This window comes from Mucor velutinosus, assembly GCF_035048745.1.
Source record: "Mucor velutinosus strain NIH1002 chromosome Unknown tig00001567, whole genome shotgun sequence".
NCBI lineage: Eukaryota > Fungi > Mucoromycota > Mucoromycetes > Mucorales > Mucoraceae > Mucor > Mucor velutinosus.
The window spans coordinates 705,228-722,319 of NW_027041896.1; the positions used below are offsets into that span (position 1 = coordinate 705,228).

Consider the following 17,092-nt stretch of genomic DNA (forward strand, 5'->3'; position numbering starts at 1 on the left):
ATCTCAATTCCACCTCTATGGCTCTAAAGTACCTGGTGCATTTAACCGTGGTTCTGGTGGCATTACTGCCTTTGTCTCTCCTTCCTGTCCTTTCTCTGTCTCTCAACTTCCGTCTTACAATGCACACACTTTGTCCCTTAAGGTTGGCACCCTTACGGTTCATTGTGTGTATCTGCCTCCACCCTTATCTTCGGATAAGGTGCTCTCGCTTCTTCGCTCGTTACCCGTAACCAGTGATACCATCCTTTGTGGTGATTTCAATGCTCGCTTTGGATCTCTACTGGGTGATACTAATGCTAATCCTCGTGGCACCTCACTACTGCCATGGCTGGAGGAGTCCTCTTTATCCATTCTCAATGAGTCTTTAGCATTCGGTACACCCACATTCACAACCTTTCGACGTCAACAAGAGGTTCATAGCATCATTGATCTGTTTCTCACAAACATTGGCGAGGCTGCTCTGTTACATCCTCAACTGGTGGTTGAATCTGATTTGTCTCTTGGCTCTGATCATCGGCTGATGGTACTTACTTTCGAGTATGTGCCCCCTCCCGATGATACTCTTGGTTCTGGTAACTCTGGTGGTTTGGCCCCTAGACGGCAATGGAAGCTCTCGAAATTGAGGAAAAAGCGGCCTTTGGGCTTGCTTCGTGAATCCTTTCGATCTTCTGTTGCTCCTTTGGTTGGTTCTCTCTCTGGTTTGGTGTCTGCTCCTCCTGGTGTTTGTCCAGATATTGATGCACTCAACGATTCTTTGAATCAATGTTTGTATGAATCTCTGGATAGCTCAATTGGTGTGAAATCTGGTCGTCCTGGCCACTGGAAAAAGTACTGGACACAGGAAATTGAGGATGCTGCTCGTGAAAGAGATACTATGTATAGTAGATGGAGGTGGGCAAGTCGTTTTGCCAAAGTCGAAACATGGAATCTCTATCAAGCTGCTCACAGGCGTTTTCGTTCTCTTGTACAAGCTGCTAAGCGTCGATCGTGGAGTCAGTTTTGCTCTGATTTGGAAAAGGATTTTTCGAAAGCTACTGCCGCAATCAAGCGCATTAAAAGAAACAAGGAATGCTCTGCAACGTACAGTCATCCAGACGGTCCAACTGCCTCTGTCAACACAATGGCGTCCCATCTTGCCTCAGTCTATGATGGCTCCTTGTTGAATAATGCGTCTCGCCCTACTGCTCCCCAAGTGAACACCTCTGATTTGCCTTACGCTGTGCCTACTGATCTGTCTCTGTTTGATGCTGATATACTTGTATCTCTCATTAAGCGTTTGCCAAATGGGAAAGCTCCTGGCCCTGATCATCTGAAAGCTGAAATGCTGAAGGCTCTAGCATCTGACATTGCACCCGTATTGTCTCTGCTCTTTACACTCTGCTCTCAGTGGTCGTATACACCAGCTCTATGGCGACATGCTCAAGTCTTTCCCATTTACAAGAAAGGTGATGTATCTGATCCTGCAAACTTTCGTCCAATTTCGCTTACTTCGGTGATGCGTAAATTGTTCGAATTCTCTCTGATGCCTGCTCTTGATGAACATTCGCCTGCACTTGATGTTGCTCAAGGTGGCTTTCGCCCACAGCGTAGTCCTCTGGATCAAGCCCTCTGTTTACATGACTTGATGCACGACTACTTCCTCACCCACCACCACTACCCTGTGGTTGCTTTCCTAGACATCAAATCAGCGTATGATACCGTGGATCGTCGAGTGATTTGGGATGCTCTCTCTCGTTCCTCTCTGCCTCGTTCAGTTCTCAGTTTGCTCATCCACATGTTCGATGATGTACTCGTGTCTGTGTTGATTGCAAATCACACCTCTGTTCCCTTTTCGCCTGCTACTGGCGTATTGCAGGGTTCAGTGCTCAGCCCTCACTTGTACTCTCTGTACATCAACTCTCTGCCTGCTGTTCTTCGTTCTGCTGTCAGTCGCGGTACTATGGTATCACCACCTGGGATGCCTAGTGTTTGCGTGAATAGCCTGCTCTTTGCTGATGATGTGGCCATATTTGGCTCTCGTACTGATGTGCAAACCATGTTGGATATCGCTTCAGATCACTCGTTCTCTCTTGGCTACAGGTGGAAACCATCAAAATGTGCTGTACTTTGTGCTCCTACTGCCTCTACTCGTCATCCATTGTCTCTATACGGTGAACCTCTTCCTGTGGTAGAGGAATTCACGTATCTTGGTATGCCGTTTAGATATAAAGGTCTGTATGCCCCTGGGATTCTCAATCTGCGTGCTTCTGGTGCTATCAAGACAATGGCATTGTTAAATTCGGTTGGTGTCAATCGAAATGGTTTTTCTCTGTTGCTTTGTGCTCGTTTGTATAAAAGCTTTATTCGTCCCAAACTGGAATACGGCTTAGCTATATCTCATCTCTCTTTCCGTGACTTCAAGGCTCTTGATGCTCTGCAAAATCGATTGGTTGGTATGTTTGTTGGTAGTACATGGTACAATGTTGCCAAACATTTGACCTGTCTTCCCAGCATGAAGCATCGATATAACGTTCTGACAACACGTTATGCCCTTCGTGCTGATACTCTCCCTGATGATTGCTTGTTGGTTCTGCTTCGTCGTGGTTTACTGTACACTCGTCTAGACAGATTTATCTGTCAAAACCCGTTGTATCTAACACTGCCTGATCCGCCGCCATTCACCACTGCTGGTCTTACTGAAGTCTTTGATTCGTATTGGCAAGATCAAGTAGATCGTCAACTTGCTGCTGCTGCTGTTTCTGGTGCTCAGACTCTCCTTCGTGCTTGTCGTCCGTCTGTCTCTCGTCCAGATCCCATCCTGTATCTGCCTATTGGTCGATCTGCTCGTAGTCGTCTTGTGCGGTGGCGTCTTGGACGTTTCACCAATATGCGTGAAGAATGTCCGTGCACTACCGGTGAGTTTATCTCCCGAGATCACTTTCTGACATGTCGTGCTCTGGATCGTACCTTTTTTGATGCTTTGCCACCTGCTCCACCTGGTGTACATCGCATTGACCATGCTCTGAACTGTCTTCCAGACAAAGCTTCAGCTGGTCCACCGTACTTTTGGTCTGCTTTGCTCCTTTTGTTGCATGCCATTGATTGCCTTGTGCATCCTCTGGCTGTGATCCCACCAGATCCAGATCCTGGATCGCTCTGGTTTTCTGCTCATTGATGAACGTTTGTTGTTTTTGCTTTCTCGGTGCGATGCCACGGTGGTAAGTAATTATCAAAGTTCCCATCCGTTGGTCATTCCTCCAGATCAAATCAACAATACCAGTACTCATGCCGATCCTCTGCAACTACCACACTTTCCTTTTTCCCTTTTTCTTCGTTAGTGTCCTCATAAGGGTTTTTTGTACCTGCTACTCTTTTGTTTCTAGAATTCTAGGCTAATGCTCCCATCGAGTGCCCATTGAATTCATGTATATAATAAAAATCAACGTTAAACTGAGCTACATCCCCACCTTTCTTTCCGCTAAAGAATTTTTTATATACTTTCATAGCCCGAATTATCTCGAAGATTCCTATAACCCATCATCTCCCATCAAGTACTTGCTATATCAATACCATAACCGAGCAAAACACTTTTAACAAGATTACACCTGCTGACACCCTTTCGTCCGGTCAAAAAAGGCCAATTTCAACCCTCTCTCCACCTTTCTTTGCTGCTGATATCTCTCAACATTTAAAAGCAAAGAAAATGCAACCTCAAGACCTCTCCAAAGCATCTCATTTCACATCCTCGATCGATGTTGACCCCAACTCGATTGACTTTGGTCTCACTTCCCTCCCACCTGCTTCGCCCACTGATCAAACTGCGTTGTCGACCTTTATGGTTGAGGTCAGACATCGTTTGAGCAGATTAGAATCTGCCCATGCTGAAATTGCGCAGTTGAAAACAGCCCTGGCTGAATCAGAGGCTGCTAGAGACGCCCTTGCGGCTCAATTGGCAGCTATCAACGCTCAATCCACCACCAATGTTGCTCCCACCACCATAGACGCTGTATCGTCGAACACTCCAACACCACCATCAACAACATCTGCCTCCAAGTCTACCCCCAGCTACTCCCAATCTCAAGTTACAACGCAACCATCTTTTGCTGCCGTCGTTGCATCCAGTGCAGGTACAAAGCGTAAGAAGAAGCCTGCTGCTCGTCCTCCTCCATCTGCCACCAAGGCATCCGCTACTCTTGCTCGTCTTTTTGCTCCTCAAAGTGATATACCATCTGGTTATCAATTTGTGTACTATGCTACTCCTGTCCGCCGTCGTCTTTCTGAGCTGCGTCGCCTTGTTCAAGGCGTAGGATTGAATAACTCTCGTGTGCTGGATATTCAATATCCTGTACAGAATGTGATTTCTTTCCTTGTTCACAACGACTATGTTCTCACCCTCACCAAAGCCATGCATCTACATGGTCGTGGCTCTTCTCCGTTGATTGACTTTGATCCATGTGATCCAGTCAATCTCAAAGATCCCAAATTTGCTTCTCTCTCTCGTGATCTGCGTGTCCAAAAGGCCATTGAGGTCGAAAACCTTCGCTGCCTTCGTTCGCTGTCTTTTGTCCGTCGCTCTGTCCGTGTTTCTGTTGCTCGTTCTTTTCTTTTGTATGATCGCATCAACCAAGCCCAATTTGATGCCATTTTGAAAGAAGAAATGCCTGCTCGTTCCTCCTCCTCTGCTGCTGCTAAACCACCATCCCGATCCTCTGATCAAGAGCGTTTAGCCAAGAAACAACGTTTGAGTTATCTTGGCTACCTCTTGCATCATGATGCTGAAACTGCCTCTCTCTTGGCTTATGCTGTCTCCCCCACTCTCTCTGCTACCAAGGATCTTGAAATGTCAGAGCCTTCTGATAACTGATTGACACCTTGTTGTTAAAATCGTTTTGCTCTCTCATTCCCACTCTCATTGTTTCTGTTTCTGCTGCCTTTGTGGTAGTGTCCGTATTCACTTTGTCCTCCTTCTCTGCTTCTTTCTCGTTTGGTCTTTGTCTCTCTGCTCATTTTGCTATATGCAAATGCCTCGTTTTCTCCTTTTTTTTCTTGCTTTTTTTGTGCCACTGAGGTCTGTGGGTTTATTTTGTCTGTGCTGCTGTCTGAACATCGAGGTATCCCCAATTGCATGTCTCATACACCATAGCTTCTTATTCTCTACCCTTTTATCTCACTTGTTTTACTCCTTTTTCCTGCCTGTACTTCTTTTTTACCAGTTTAATTTTTAGTTTAGGACCTTTTTTCCCTTTTCTGGACACTTGCATGTTGTTCCTGCATGGAGATCAAACTATTAATTTAAGCTTTTTTGCTGTACGTCGCTTCTCAGGACTTGCAACTAATGATCCAAAGATCGCATGCATATAAGTCTATATTTTTTACATTGCTAATTCATTGTAATCAATAAACAACCATAAATTTTCGCCTGAGCTACATCCCCATCTCTTTCCGTTTTTCATCACTTTTTGCCACCTTCCCCCGGTAAAAAGTATTTCCTCACTATAAAAGCGGTTTATCTCGACAACAAACACTCCAACTAGCCTTCAGTTGTACCAGTTTACTTGCATTTAGTCAACGTACATTGTGTTATAACTTCCAGTTTGTTGGACATCTTTTTCATATTTTATTGAATCTCCAAAGTTTGATAGAATATTTTCAGCCATGCTCAACAATAATCAGCAATCTATGGATTTGAATCAGCTCATCCAAACTGTTCAAGAACAACAGCAACAGCTGGTCTCTCTTACCGAGCGAGTACAGCAACATGACAATCTCCTTGCTCGCCTGGACCTTTTGGAAAAGGAAAATGGAGAATTGAAAAATCAGTTACAGGCCAAGGACCTTGCAATTGAAAAACTACAGGGCCAACTCTCATCCCGCCGCACCAATCAAGGTGCTCCAGCCAGCTCTCAGGTAACACCACCCCAAGAGCTTGTTACTACTCACCAACCCGATGCTACTCAAGGTAGCTACGCATCTGCTGCCCGTAAAGGTGCTCAACATCGTGACCCTGCCCGTACTACCAAGCGACGTCTTGCTGCAGGTCGCATGTTCCAAACCACCACCACCAAAGGTCAACAAGGATACCAGTATGTGTATCTAGGCCGCTCTGGTAAAATCCTGCGCTCTGAGGTTCGTTACCAACTTCGCCGAGCTGGTATTGATACTGGCCGTGTGTTAGACATCTGTTTCCCTGCCACTGGCGTCATTGGCATCTTGCTCCACATCCAATATGTTGAGGAATTTCTTGCCTGTATGCGCAAATGTGAAGCTGATCACATTGAAAACTTCCAACCCTTGGATCCCAACAACATTGCTGATCCCAAATATGCTGATCTTGCCATTGAAGAGCGTGAGCAATTGATCTATGAATTCACCAACACCCGTGCTCTGCAAACCCTCTCTTTCCTTCGTCCACTCAACGTTAGTGGTGTTGGCAAATACTTTGTCTCTGCTGGCTGGATCTCTCAAGAAGAGCTAGATATAGCCGTCTCTGAAGCTATCGGTCGTCTTGCCGAGAAGGAGCCCAAAAAGGCTAAATTCTTGTTCAAGCGTCAAAAGGAAGATCATGACAGCAATGGCTCTGCTATGGAACTCTAATGAGTAACATCGCTACTAGTCATACTCCCAATAACAACCCAGTCCACTCCTTTCAAGTCTCTCTCTCCCTTTGGAATGCCAATGGTCTACGTCAATCAACGGTACATGATGTTCTCCATCATGTTCAGAACACTCATGTACTGCTTGTCACTGAAACCTGGCTAACCTCTGGTTCTTTCCCTACTAACTGATCTCAATTCCACCTCTATGGCTCTAAAGTACCTGGTGCATTTAACCGTGGTTCTGGTGGCATTACTGCCTTTGTCTCTCCTTCCTGTCCTTTCTCTGTCTCTCAACTTCCGTCTTACAATGCACACACTTTGTCCCTTAAGGTTGGCACCCTTACGGTTCATTGTGTGTATCTGCCTCCACCCTTATCTTCGGATAAGGTGCTCTCGCTTCTTCGCTCGTTACCCGTAACCAGTGATACCATCCTTTGTGGTGATTTCAATGCTCGCTTTGGATCTCTACTGGGTGATACTAATGCTAATCCTCGTGGTACCTCACTACTTCCATGGCTGGAGGAGTCCTCTTTTTCCATTCTCAATGAGTCTTTAGCATTTGGTACACCCACATTCACAACTTTTCGACGTCAACAAGAGGTTCATAGCATCATTGATCTGTTTCTTACAAACATTGGCGAGGCTGCTCTGTTACATCCTCAACTGGTGGTTGAATCTGATCTGTCTCTTGGCTCTGATCATCGGCTGATGGTACTTACTTTCGAGTATGTGCCCCCTCCTGATGATACTCTTGGTTCTGGTAGCTCTGGTGGTTTGGCCCCTAGACGGCAATGGAAGCTCTCGAAATTGAGGAAAAAGCGGCCTTTGGGCTTGCTTCGTGAATCCTTTCGATCTTCTGTTGCTCCTTTGGTTGGTTCTCTCTCTGGTTTGGTGTCTGCTCCTCCTGGTGTTTGTCCAGATATTGATGCACTCAACGATTCTTTGAATCAATGTTTGTATGAATCTCTGGATAGCTCAATTGGTGTGAAATCTGGTCGTCCTGGCCACTGGAAAAAGTACTGGACACAGGAAATTGAGGATGCTGCTCGTGAAAGAGATACTATGTATAGTAGATGGAGGTGGGCAAGTCGTTTTGCCAAAGTCGAAACATGGAATCTCTATCAAGCTGCTCACAGGCGTTTTCGTTCTCTTGTACAAGCTGCTAAGCGTCGATCGTGGAATCAGTTTTGCTCTGATTTAGAAAAGGACTTTTCGAAAGCTACTGCTGCAATCAAGCGCATTAAAAGAAACAAGGAATGCTCTGCAACGTATAGTCATCCAGATGGTCCAACTGCCTCTGTCAACACAATGGCGTCCCATCTTGCCTCAGTCTATGATGGCTCTTTGTTGAATAATGCGTCTCGCCCTACTGCTCCCCAAGTGAACAACTCTGATTTGCCTTACGCTGTGCCTACTGATCTGTCTCTGTTTGATGCTGATATACTTGTCGCTCTCATTAAGCGTTTGCCAAATGGGAAAGCTCCTGGTCCTGATCATCTGAAAGCTGAAATGCTGAAGGCTCTAGCATCTGACATTGCACCCGTATTGTCTCTGCTCTTTACACTCTGCTCTCAGTGGTCGTATACACCAGCTCTATGGCGACATGCTCAAGTCTTTCCCATTTACAAGAAAGGTGATGTATCTGATCCTGCAAACTTTCGTCCAATTTCGCTTACTTCGGTGATGCGTAAATTGTTCGAATTCTCTCTGATGCCTGCTCTTGATGAACATTCGCCTGCACTTGATGTTGCTCAAGGTGGTTTTCGCCCACAGCGTAGTCCTCTGGATCAAGCCCTCTGTTTACATGACTTGATGCACGACTACTTCCTCACCCACCATCACTATCCTGTGGTTGCTTTCCTGGACATCAAATCAGCGTATGATACCGTGGATCGTCGAGTGATTTGGGATGCTCTCTCTCGTTCTTCTCTGCCTCGTTCAGTTCTCAGTTTGCTCATCCACATGTTCGATGATGTACTCGTGTCTGTGTTGATTGCAAATCACACCTCTGTTCCCTTTTCGCCTGCTACTGGCGTATTGCAGGGTTCAGTGCTCAGCCCTCACTTGTACTCTCTGTACATCAACTCTCTGCCTGCTGTTCTTCGTTCTGCTGTCAGTCGCGGTACTATGGTATCACCACCTGGGATGCCTAGTGTTTGCGTGAATAGCCTGCTCTTTGCTGATGATGTGGCCATATTTGGCTCTCGTACTGATGTGCAAACCATGTTGGATGTCGCTTCAGATCACTCGTTCTCTCTTGGCTACAGATGGAAACCATCTACATGTGCGATGTTCTCTGCACGGATTACGAATTCGTTATTGTTGCGCTTTATCATATTTCTGTATAAAGAATGATATATATTGCATTTATTTGGCTACCCTTTTATTACAAACTCAAAACTATGGTATTAAATGATAGACCAATAGGAAATCAACTACAGTACTACAGTCTGCAGGTGTCGACTCTTATATCACAGGATTCGCAGGCATCATGAATCTCCGTTTGATCGATTTTGACACACAGTTTTGTTTTTTGTTCCCCACTTTGTGCTGACACCGACTCAACGTATCGGATATCAGCCATTTCACTTTAATATTTATGTGAGTTCAACATATTAGTGCGTACACAGTAAGTCTAGTTTTACGAGTAGTAGATGTGGCATATCTGTTGTGGGCAACCATCAAAAGTGTCTCACTGACCTAATGAGCATCTAGTTTAATTCGAGCAAGTTGTTGGCTGCATATTTGAATAGTATCATTAATGGTCATGCTGTAACATAAACTACTGTAATCGCGCATTCGAAACAGGAAGATTTACATTATAGAATCTAAATAAAGTTCCTAACACTTAAGAATTGAGTCTCATTGAATGCAAGATATCCGGGTCATCAGACAGAGCTGTAATTTACTTACTTCTTTGGCAGCACAACCTACTACGCTCTCTTTTTAGGTCGAATCTTGTTCAAAGATAGCCCTTTTCAAGCACGAATAACTCATGCTACAAAGCGTTTTGGGCGGTTGGAATAGCACTAAACGGCTCCTCTTGACCACGCTTTACTTCCTGATGCTTTATCTCGAAATTTTTTTGGAGAAATGCAAATTCATGAAATTCCTCATTTTTCCATGAGTATTAGCAAGGGAAAATTCTTGAAAATCAAACGATCACGTTTTTCGCCCCAAAAATAGAGACTTTTTCTATAATGCGTATAAGATCGAATTGATTGTAAAGACGGAATGCAGCACTGGAAGCTCCTTGTATGAGATTTTTGCATGTGAAATTTCGACGTTTTGGCAAAAAACATGTTTTCATATTTTTGCAAATTGCTCATTATTTTCGGTCTGAAAGCTGAATGTAATTAGCACCATTCAATACGGATTCTTTAGTCCTCTAGAAATGTATTAGAAAGTTGGGTGTGACAACGATAGTTTTTATAGTCAAATTTAGCAAAAACGTTTAAAGGACGAGAGATCAAGTCAAGTTTGAACACGAAAATACCCACTGCACAATTTCAAATTAAATTGCCGCAATTAAGGCTGCTACGGTACAAGACTGAGACTAAATATGCTGGTCGTGACGTCGGATAGGGTGCCCTCTCATTTTTCCATGGCCCCCATTTTTTACCCTTTTTGCAAAACGCGTTTTGATATCAAACCATGGTGGTTTTAGAAACTGTTTGATTGATAATAACACTCTAGCTTCCGATAGCTCTGTCTTGTACTGTTGGAAGAACTTGATACTGCTTCTTTCAAGTAGAATATGCTAAGTACCATTCGATAACGAGCATTGGAAGGCGTAGGATTAACACTAATTGAATTTTTTATTAGGTTTTGATGACTCTTTTTGACTGTTTGATGTGGGTGTTGCTACCTCTGCTGTCTACTTCTTTGGTTTATTATGTCTGGTGGTTGCTTCTTTGGCCTTTGTCTGGTCTCTGGTGTTGTTCACTCTTCGGTTTTTCTATGGTGCCGGTGTTGCTGCTGCTAATCTACTGGTCTTTCCCGGTTTACTGTATTTGTTGTATTCTTGTTCTCTGGTCTGCCTCTGATGACTACCTATACTCTTCTGGTCTATCTCTGGTGGTGATAAGTGGTAAGTAATACTTTTTGGTCTGTGTCTGTTTTCTGCTAATGGCGTTCATTTTATACTTTTTCTATGGTGCTGGTATTGCTGCTGCTGCTGCTAATCTGGTCTTTTCTGGTCTACTGTATTTGCTGCATGCTCGCTCCCTGGTTCATATCCGGTGATTACTTAATATCTGGTCTATCTCTGGTGGTGACAAGTGGTAAGTAACTTCTTTGGTCTTTGTCTGGTCTCTGCTGGTGGCGTTCGTTCTATAGTTTTTCTATGGTGCTGGTGTTGCTGCTGCCGTTGTTAATCTGGTCTTTCCTGGTCTACTGTATTTGGTGCATGCTCGTTCTCTGGTCTGCCTCCGGTTATTGCCTATACTCTTCTGGTTTATTTGTGGCTGTGGTAAGTGGCAGGTATCTTTTTTCTTCTGGTTGCAATGATATAAAACTTCTTTGAACGCTTATATTATTGCTTCCTTTCTCGTGATAATGCATTCATGATGTTTGCCTTGTTGCGCTTTTTTCTTCTTTTTCTTTTGTTGGTAGTGTTTCCTCTGTAACTTTACATGAAACAATATTAGTCATTATGTTGTATCGCAAACTTATCATACCACTGTTGCTTTTGCGGTTGTGCGTATTTGTGTCATGTTGCTTTACATTGGACTATTACCACCACCATGCGCTTTGCTCATGTATGCATTTTTCTTGCAACAGCAACGAGCTTTTTTAAACATCTTTGATGTTGTGTTTGTTATGCTTTTCTTTGACTCGCTTCGTGTGAGTGTCTCTTTTTTGCCTACATACTACTATACTCCCGTAGTAGTATGCTCTTTTCTTTCTTTTATTATGTTTATGTTTCTTTGAAGCATACCTTTTTTTACGTTGTGTGGATGTGCCTATCGCTGAAGCTCAACAAGAACTTATCCGAGGCTAGGAGGTGGATAGGCTGCCTCCACTTGGTTATCGCTACTTACTTTAGTGATGATTGAGGGTCTCAATGCCAGTATTTAAAGCTAGGTGGTGTAAGTAAGGCATGCTCTAGCACCTGAGGGAAGTTTGATGATAGCAGCGACTATACTGCTATTATAGCGGCGCTTAAAATTTTGCCTCACATCAAAACAGGGGGAAACCCTCGCAATTTTTTTTTAGGTCAGCGGAGTTTTCGAGCAATATGATTGGCCGAGGGATTGAAAGAGAAACGGTTTACAACGGGTTGATTTTCTGTTGATCTGTCATTTATCATGATTTGTCGTTTGTAATAATAAAAGCGTAATTAAATGGAAACAATTTAAGGCCTTTTTTATTCAAGAGTAATATAAGGTGCAATCATTGAGTTCATTATCCAGTAAATAATTTTATGTGAGCAATGTTTTTTAAAATGTACGGGTATTTTCCAGGGAATATTATACAATAGGTGGTACTACAGTAGTACGGTACATTAGGTACAGGGTTCTCCCAGTACCAAATGTCCCGCCAAACATGCGATGTACCTGCAATGTAACAGCCACCCAAACTCAACTTGATTGAAAACCTAAATTCATCGAATAGTTCTCATTCAAATTCATGTTATTTGGATGTATTAATAAAAGCGCTCAAATGTATATCAATAACCATTTAAGCATACTAAAGCAAAGATGCACACTTATCTCTCATATCATGTGAATGAATCACTCCTGGTCACAGTGTACTCAATCACACCCGTGATGGTCGTAATAGGTGATTTATCAGAAATAAATTATTTATAAAAAAGAGTATGAAATTAATCAGGTAAAGAATGTCGTTTATTACATTGGAAATAACAGGGTTTATATACTATTCGAATTGAGGGATTTGATGTGAGGATAAGGTATTAGATGGGTTGATTTGGGTGATAGGATAATAGATCCAATCTACAGTGCGCGAAAAAAACGTTCCAGTGTTTTGCCAATTCGTAGTTTTATACTTACAGCTCTGTCAATTTTTTCCAGTTTTAAAACTAAAGTAAGACTACGAAAGCTTGGGTTTTTAGCCACAAAATGAGCTACTAAAATAATTGATACAGTAGATATTGAGCAAGTGCAACTGACGTAAAGTAAAAAATTTCGATTTTGTAAAATTGGAAATATCACTTGATGACCTTATTGTTTGTATACATTCCACGAAAGTGACCCGAGAGCCGTAATTTTTTATATCATTTATGTTTAAAATGTTAGTTATCCGAAGAATGCTTAAAAAAGTATAAAGAAGCGTGAGATTTTGGTCTTTCCCCTCATTATATTTTACCATCTTTACTTCATCACTTTTTTTAACATGACACGTCCCATTCCTCAGGAGGTTCAAGGATCTGTCAACGCTCTTTTCAACCAAGGTTGTTCCCTCCGTGCCATTCAAAAAATCTTCCCAGATTTGTGCGTCAGTGTACTTTCTCGCCACAGGAAGAAGTTTCTTGGTCATTCAAAACATGCCAAACCCGGAAGACGCAGCAAAATCACTACGCAAAATATGAACTACATTGAGAGGAATCTCCGCAATGGTAATTTAGACGGCCCCAAGGGTGTGCAGCGCTACCTTGCTCATATGGGAGTTCAGATGACTTTGAGGAATATACAGTATATACTCAAGCACAAAGGGTTCAAGGCTAAAAGAAAGGTAAAGACCAATTTCGTGTCTGCGGAAAACCGGAAAAAACGTCTTGTGTGGGCCAAGAGACATCGACATTTGACTGCGGACGATTGGCGTAAATGGGGATTTTCCGATGAAACCAGGGTCAACATGTGGGGATCTGACGGCGAATCTTTCTACTGGACTGACAGGCCCACTGAGTTGATGCCTCATCAAACTGAGGCTAAAGTTCAGGGAGATGGTGGTGGCGTTGTTTTCTGGGGCATGATAACAGCGGAGGAACCCAGCTATGGCTCTACCATTACCGAAGGAACTGTTAACTCAGAAGTTTATGCTGAAATTCTGGACTCATCTTTGCTAGACACTATCGAGTACTATGGGCTGGACAAGAAAACGTTTAGATTCCAGCAAGATAACGCAAGACCACATACTTCTGGTCCCATTAAAAAATGGTTCACGCATCACGGATTCTCTGTTCAAAATGCCCTTGATTGGCCTCCCCCCAAAGCCCTGACCTAAACCCCATTGAACATGTCTGGCATCAACTAAAACGTCGTTTGAACAAGTACCCTACTAGGGCCACCAGCATTTCTGAGTTAGAAGACAGAATTGAACAGGAATGGTATAAATTCACAAAAGAAGACTGTCTTAAATACATAGGCAGCATGCCACGCCGAATCAAAGCGGTTATCAAGAGTAAAGGTGCTCCAACTAAATACTGAGCTTTTTTATAAAATTTAATAAATTCGACTTTTCACTTTTCATGAGGCTACCATTCTTTTTCTAATTACGTGAATAAAGTGCATAATATATCATCTGATAGCCAACTACTTAGGCTATTTATGAAACTAAGCAAACCCCAGTAGCTTTGATATTTGCAGAGAAAACTGGCTATAAGTGCAATTTGGCAAAACACTGGAACGTTTTTTTCGCGCACTGTATTATCCTGAACATGCCATGATAAGGATCGTAACTGAATCCTGTTTCATGTCAAAGTTTATGATCTGATGTGGTCGGTGCTTGAACTGATTGTTTTTACGCATTTGGAGATCCGGTTTAGAAACGATACATCAATGATGATAGTTCATTACTAGTAAATTATGATTTTTTCTCCATGTTGCATACAAGCATGCATCTTAGGCTACATTCACTTTCTCCTCAAGCCACCTTTTACAGTGTAGCAGCATAGATGATGTTTATCGTATCACATCACATCTATGTTTACAAGTCCAGTCAATTGTGTGTGCACAGGTGCCTCAGGAACTACAATACATTCAATCTCCCCAATGTCAAAATATCGAGATCCACCTACACTACATGAAACATACCGACTTAGGTGGCCTCTCAACAAGCTATACCAACAATCCATAAGGCCCCAGTGGCCTGCTATTTATATACCATCTCAACGTAGTAGTCATTGACCAGGGATCTACCATATTTAAGCAAGCTAGATGCCCTGTAATAAAGAAGCTCTTTGCTTTCGTTTTAGATACAGTTGACAACTGATTATTATCATCGACTTATTATTACGAATTCATCACTCCAGTGTATCGATTACTCTCTCAAGATTCAAAGGTTATTGCTGTAGACATCAAGCTAAAAACGAAGATTTCGATAATGGTATTTATTGACTACTCTACCAAATGAACAGATACTTTATAAAAGTGACTGCCCTATTCAAACCGAAATTTAAATCAAGTGGGTACCCCAAATTTCAACTTTTTGTGCGGGATGTATAGAATGTACGATCAGCGGTAAGTATGCTTGTTTAGCAAGAGTGTGTATTAATGAAATGTGGTGGTTGCCTCATTACATTACCAAGTCGAGCTAGAAATCTTTTGCAATTGTTACATGGGATAGTGACGTTTTATTTACCTCGACATCCGACAAGGGACTAATTACACAGTGCTTTACTTACAAAATGCGGTTATTACAAGGACAGCAATGTTACTACTATTAATGATGCTCCATATCATTACATGCGTTCCTCTAGTTTATTTACTCTGTCCAGCATGTCTGAAAAGAAAAATCGTTTCGTGTATCCCACTACTGCTGTAGCTAATGCATTGCTGATGTGTGGATCCACTTCATTCAGGTTGACGGTGTTTGGGACATGACATCCTTGTACCACAGCGGCCTCTGTCACTTTGTGGGTCTCTTCTGGATCATTCAGAAACTCTAAAATCTGTCTGTGGTTTCTGGAAACATTTGCGCTTAAATGCTTGTCCCGAAAATTTATCATTCAGCATGTAACTTACTTTAAAAGCAAATCAATGTGTTCAAGATTTGACATCAAATGTTGTACTGGATAGCTAGTCAAGTTTCTTTCAAACTTTGCTATTGATTCCTTTGCTTCTTTTTCCATTTGCGTTACTTTAGGCACGGCAGCCTTGATCTGGAGTCTTTGATGGCGATGCTTTCTGATTTTTGCTGCCTCCTCTGAGGGTAGCACACTGGGTTTGTTGTCGTGGGGGTATATGGAGCTTAGCGAGTCAATCAGTCGCGAGCCAAGGTAATCCTCTAATTCTTGTTTAGTACGGCTTGATAAATCCAAACTTTTCAAGTGGTCTTGCTTATCCAGAAAAGACGATGCTTGCACAATCTTGTTTGTAGTGTCCATCACCAACCTGTCAATATCCACCTTGGAATTTGAATTGGCGTGCTGTACCTTGAATAAAACCGAGTTGTACTTCTCCTCCAATTGCTCCCTCGCCTTTTTTGTTGAAATCTGAAGAAACTCTTGTATAAGCTGATCTGCATCATCGATGGCATTGCGTACAATCGGCCATTGGGATTTATCCAGCTTGCTCTCTCTCAGTTGTTTGACCTTGTCTTCTGCGGCAGCAAGACTATCCTCAAACCGATCATCTTTGTGCACCAGCTTCCTCAGTTCGCTTTCTGGAGGCAGTTTAATTTCTTTTAGTTTCTGGCTCACATCGGCTGCAGAATATAATTGTTCAACACCTCGACTGACGATTTCTTGCTCTACGGCTCTCAATCTACAGTAGAGTCAGTTATTGATCTTCTACATCAAGAGGCTGTATCCATACTCTCGAATCATGTCACTTTTGATGCTCTCCATTTCCTCCAGACGAATATCTGTCATCGTTTTTTTTTTGTGAATATCTACTTACATGAAATAACCTGCATTCATTACCTAATCTCGCTTCAAGGTTGGGGCAGTTTTCAACCCTAATACGATTTCCTCTGATATCCACTTTCTGCTGCTTATGCCGAGAGTATTCTTGATCAAAAGCACGCAACCTTTTTGCCTGGTTACAAGATTTGACGAGGCTTTGGGGAGGAAACATACCTGGTCAAAACATGCTTGTTTAACGTACGTATTCCATACTTACTCATCCGCACACTTGAATTGTTTCTCATTGCCCTCCTTTATAGCAGTATCCATGGCAGAGAGCAACACTCGGATATGCCAGTCGAAATAGAAAAAAAAAAAAAATCTGGAGAGAAAGAAAGAAGATAAAAATACTTGGAATCAAACGCAGAACAAGGAATTCGCGCGGTGAAAGGCGATCCACTATAATTGTCAACAGTATTGTTTATCAGTTTGCAATTAGCAGTTGATTAGTTCTGGGATGGGTAGTATCTGCCTTTCACTCATTTGCCCATCAAGAGTATCAGGGATATCTCTATAAATCTCAAATGTTGATACGATGTGTACTGTGAAAGATCTTTCAATGCATGCAGCAAGAATCATGCTTCATTTCTTGAGCCACTCCAGCAGACCAAAATCATCACATACCAGAATTTAGCCAACATTCTCAATAGACGGGGCAGTTCTTCAAAGTGCAAGGAAGCTCTCTCTCTCTCTCTCTCTCTCTCTCTCT

The 17,092-nt window shown here is 42.6% G+C and overlaps 6 protein-coding genes across 6 annotated transcripts; 5 read left to right on the forward strand and 1 right to left on the reverse strand.

Moving 5' to 3' along the window:
- Positions 1 to 17: 17 nt before the first annotated feature.
- On the forward strand, positions 18 to 3,154 carry RIA1 (Cytoplasmic GTPase/eEF2-like protein (ribosomal biogenesis); the record flags this gene model as incomplete). Its single annotated transcript, XM_064831290.1, has 2 exons — positions 18 to 86; positions 143 to 3,154. 2 exons carry the CDS (start codon positions 18 to 20, stop codon positions 3,152 to 3,154), a joined length of 3,081 nt encoding a protein of 1,026 aa, XP_064688158.1.
- Positions 3,155 to 3,682: 528 nt separating this feature from the next.
- On the forward strand, positions 3,683 to 4,843 carry ATC70_012109 (uncharacterized protein; the record flags this gene model as incomplete). Its single annotated transcript, XM_064831291.1, has 1 exon — positions 3,683 to 4,843. The coding sequence occupies one exon, from the start codon at positions 3,683 to 3,685 to the stop codon at positions 4,841 to 4,843; it is 1,161 nt and encodes a 386-aa protein (XP_064688159.1).
- Positions 4,844 to 5,634: 791 nt separating this feature from the next.
- Positions 5,635 to 6,573, forward strand: ATC70_012110 (uncharacterized protein; the record flags this gene model as incomplete). Its single annotated transcript, XM_064831292.1, has 1 exon — positions 5,635 to 6,573. The coding sequence occupies one exon, from the start codon at positions 5,635 to 5,637 to the stop codon at positions 6,571 to 6,573; it is 939 nt and encodes a 312-aa protein (XP_064688160.1).
- Positions 6,574 to 6,780: 207 nt separating this feature from the next.
- ATC70_012111 (uncharacterized protein) lies at positions 6,781 to 8,930 on the forward strand (the record flags this gene model as incomplete). Its single annotated transcript, XM_064831293.1, has 2 exons — positions 6,781 to 6,849; positions 6,906 to 8,930. 2 exons carry the CDS (start codon positions 6,781 to 6,783, stop codon positions 8,928 to 8,930), a joined length of 2,094 nt encoding a protein of 697 aa, XP_064688161.1.
- A 4,002-nt stretch (positions 8,931 to 12,932) lies between these two features.
- ATC70_012112 (Ribosomal protein L19) lies at positions 12,933 to 13,763 on the forward strand (the record flags this gene model as incomplete). The annotated part of the gene is made up of 1 exon (XM_064831294.1): positions 12,933 to 13,763. One exon carries the CDS (start codon positions 12,933 to 12,935, stop codon positions 13,761 to 13,763), a length of 831 nt encoding a protein of 276 aa, XP_064688162.1.
- Positions 13,764 to 15,219: 1,456 nt separating this feature from the next.
- On the reverse strand, positions 15,220 to 16,653 carry ATC70_012113 (uncharacterized protein; the record flags this gene model as incomplete). The annotated part of the gene is made up of 5 exons (XM_064831295.1): positions 15,220 to 15,442; positions 15,503 to 16,243; positions 16,295 to 16,343; positions 16,402 to 16,538; positions 16,601 to 16,653. The coding sequence occupies 5 exons, from the start codon at positions 16,651 to 16,653 to the stop codon at positions 15,220 to 15,222; spliced, it is 1,203 nt and encodes a 400-aa protein (XP_064688163.1).
- Between the last annotated feature and the right edge of the window lie 439 nt (positions 16,654 to 17,092).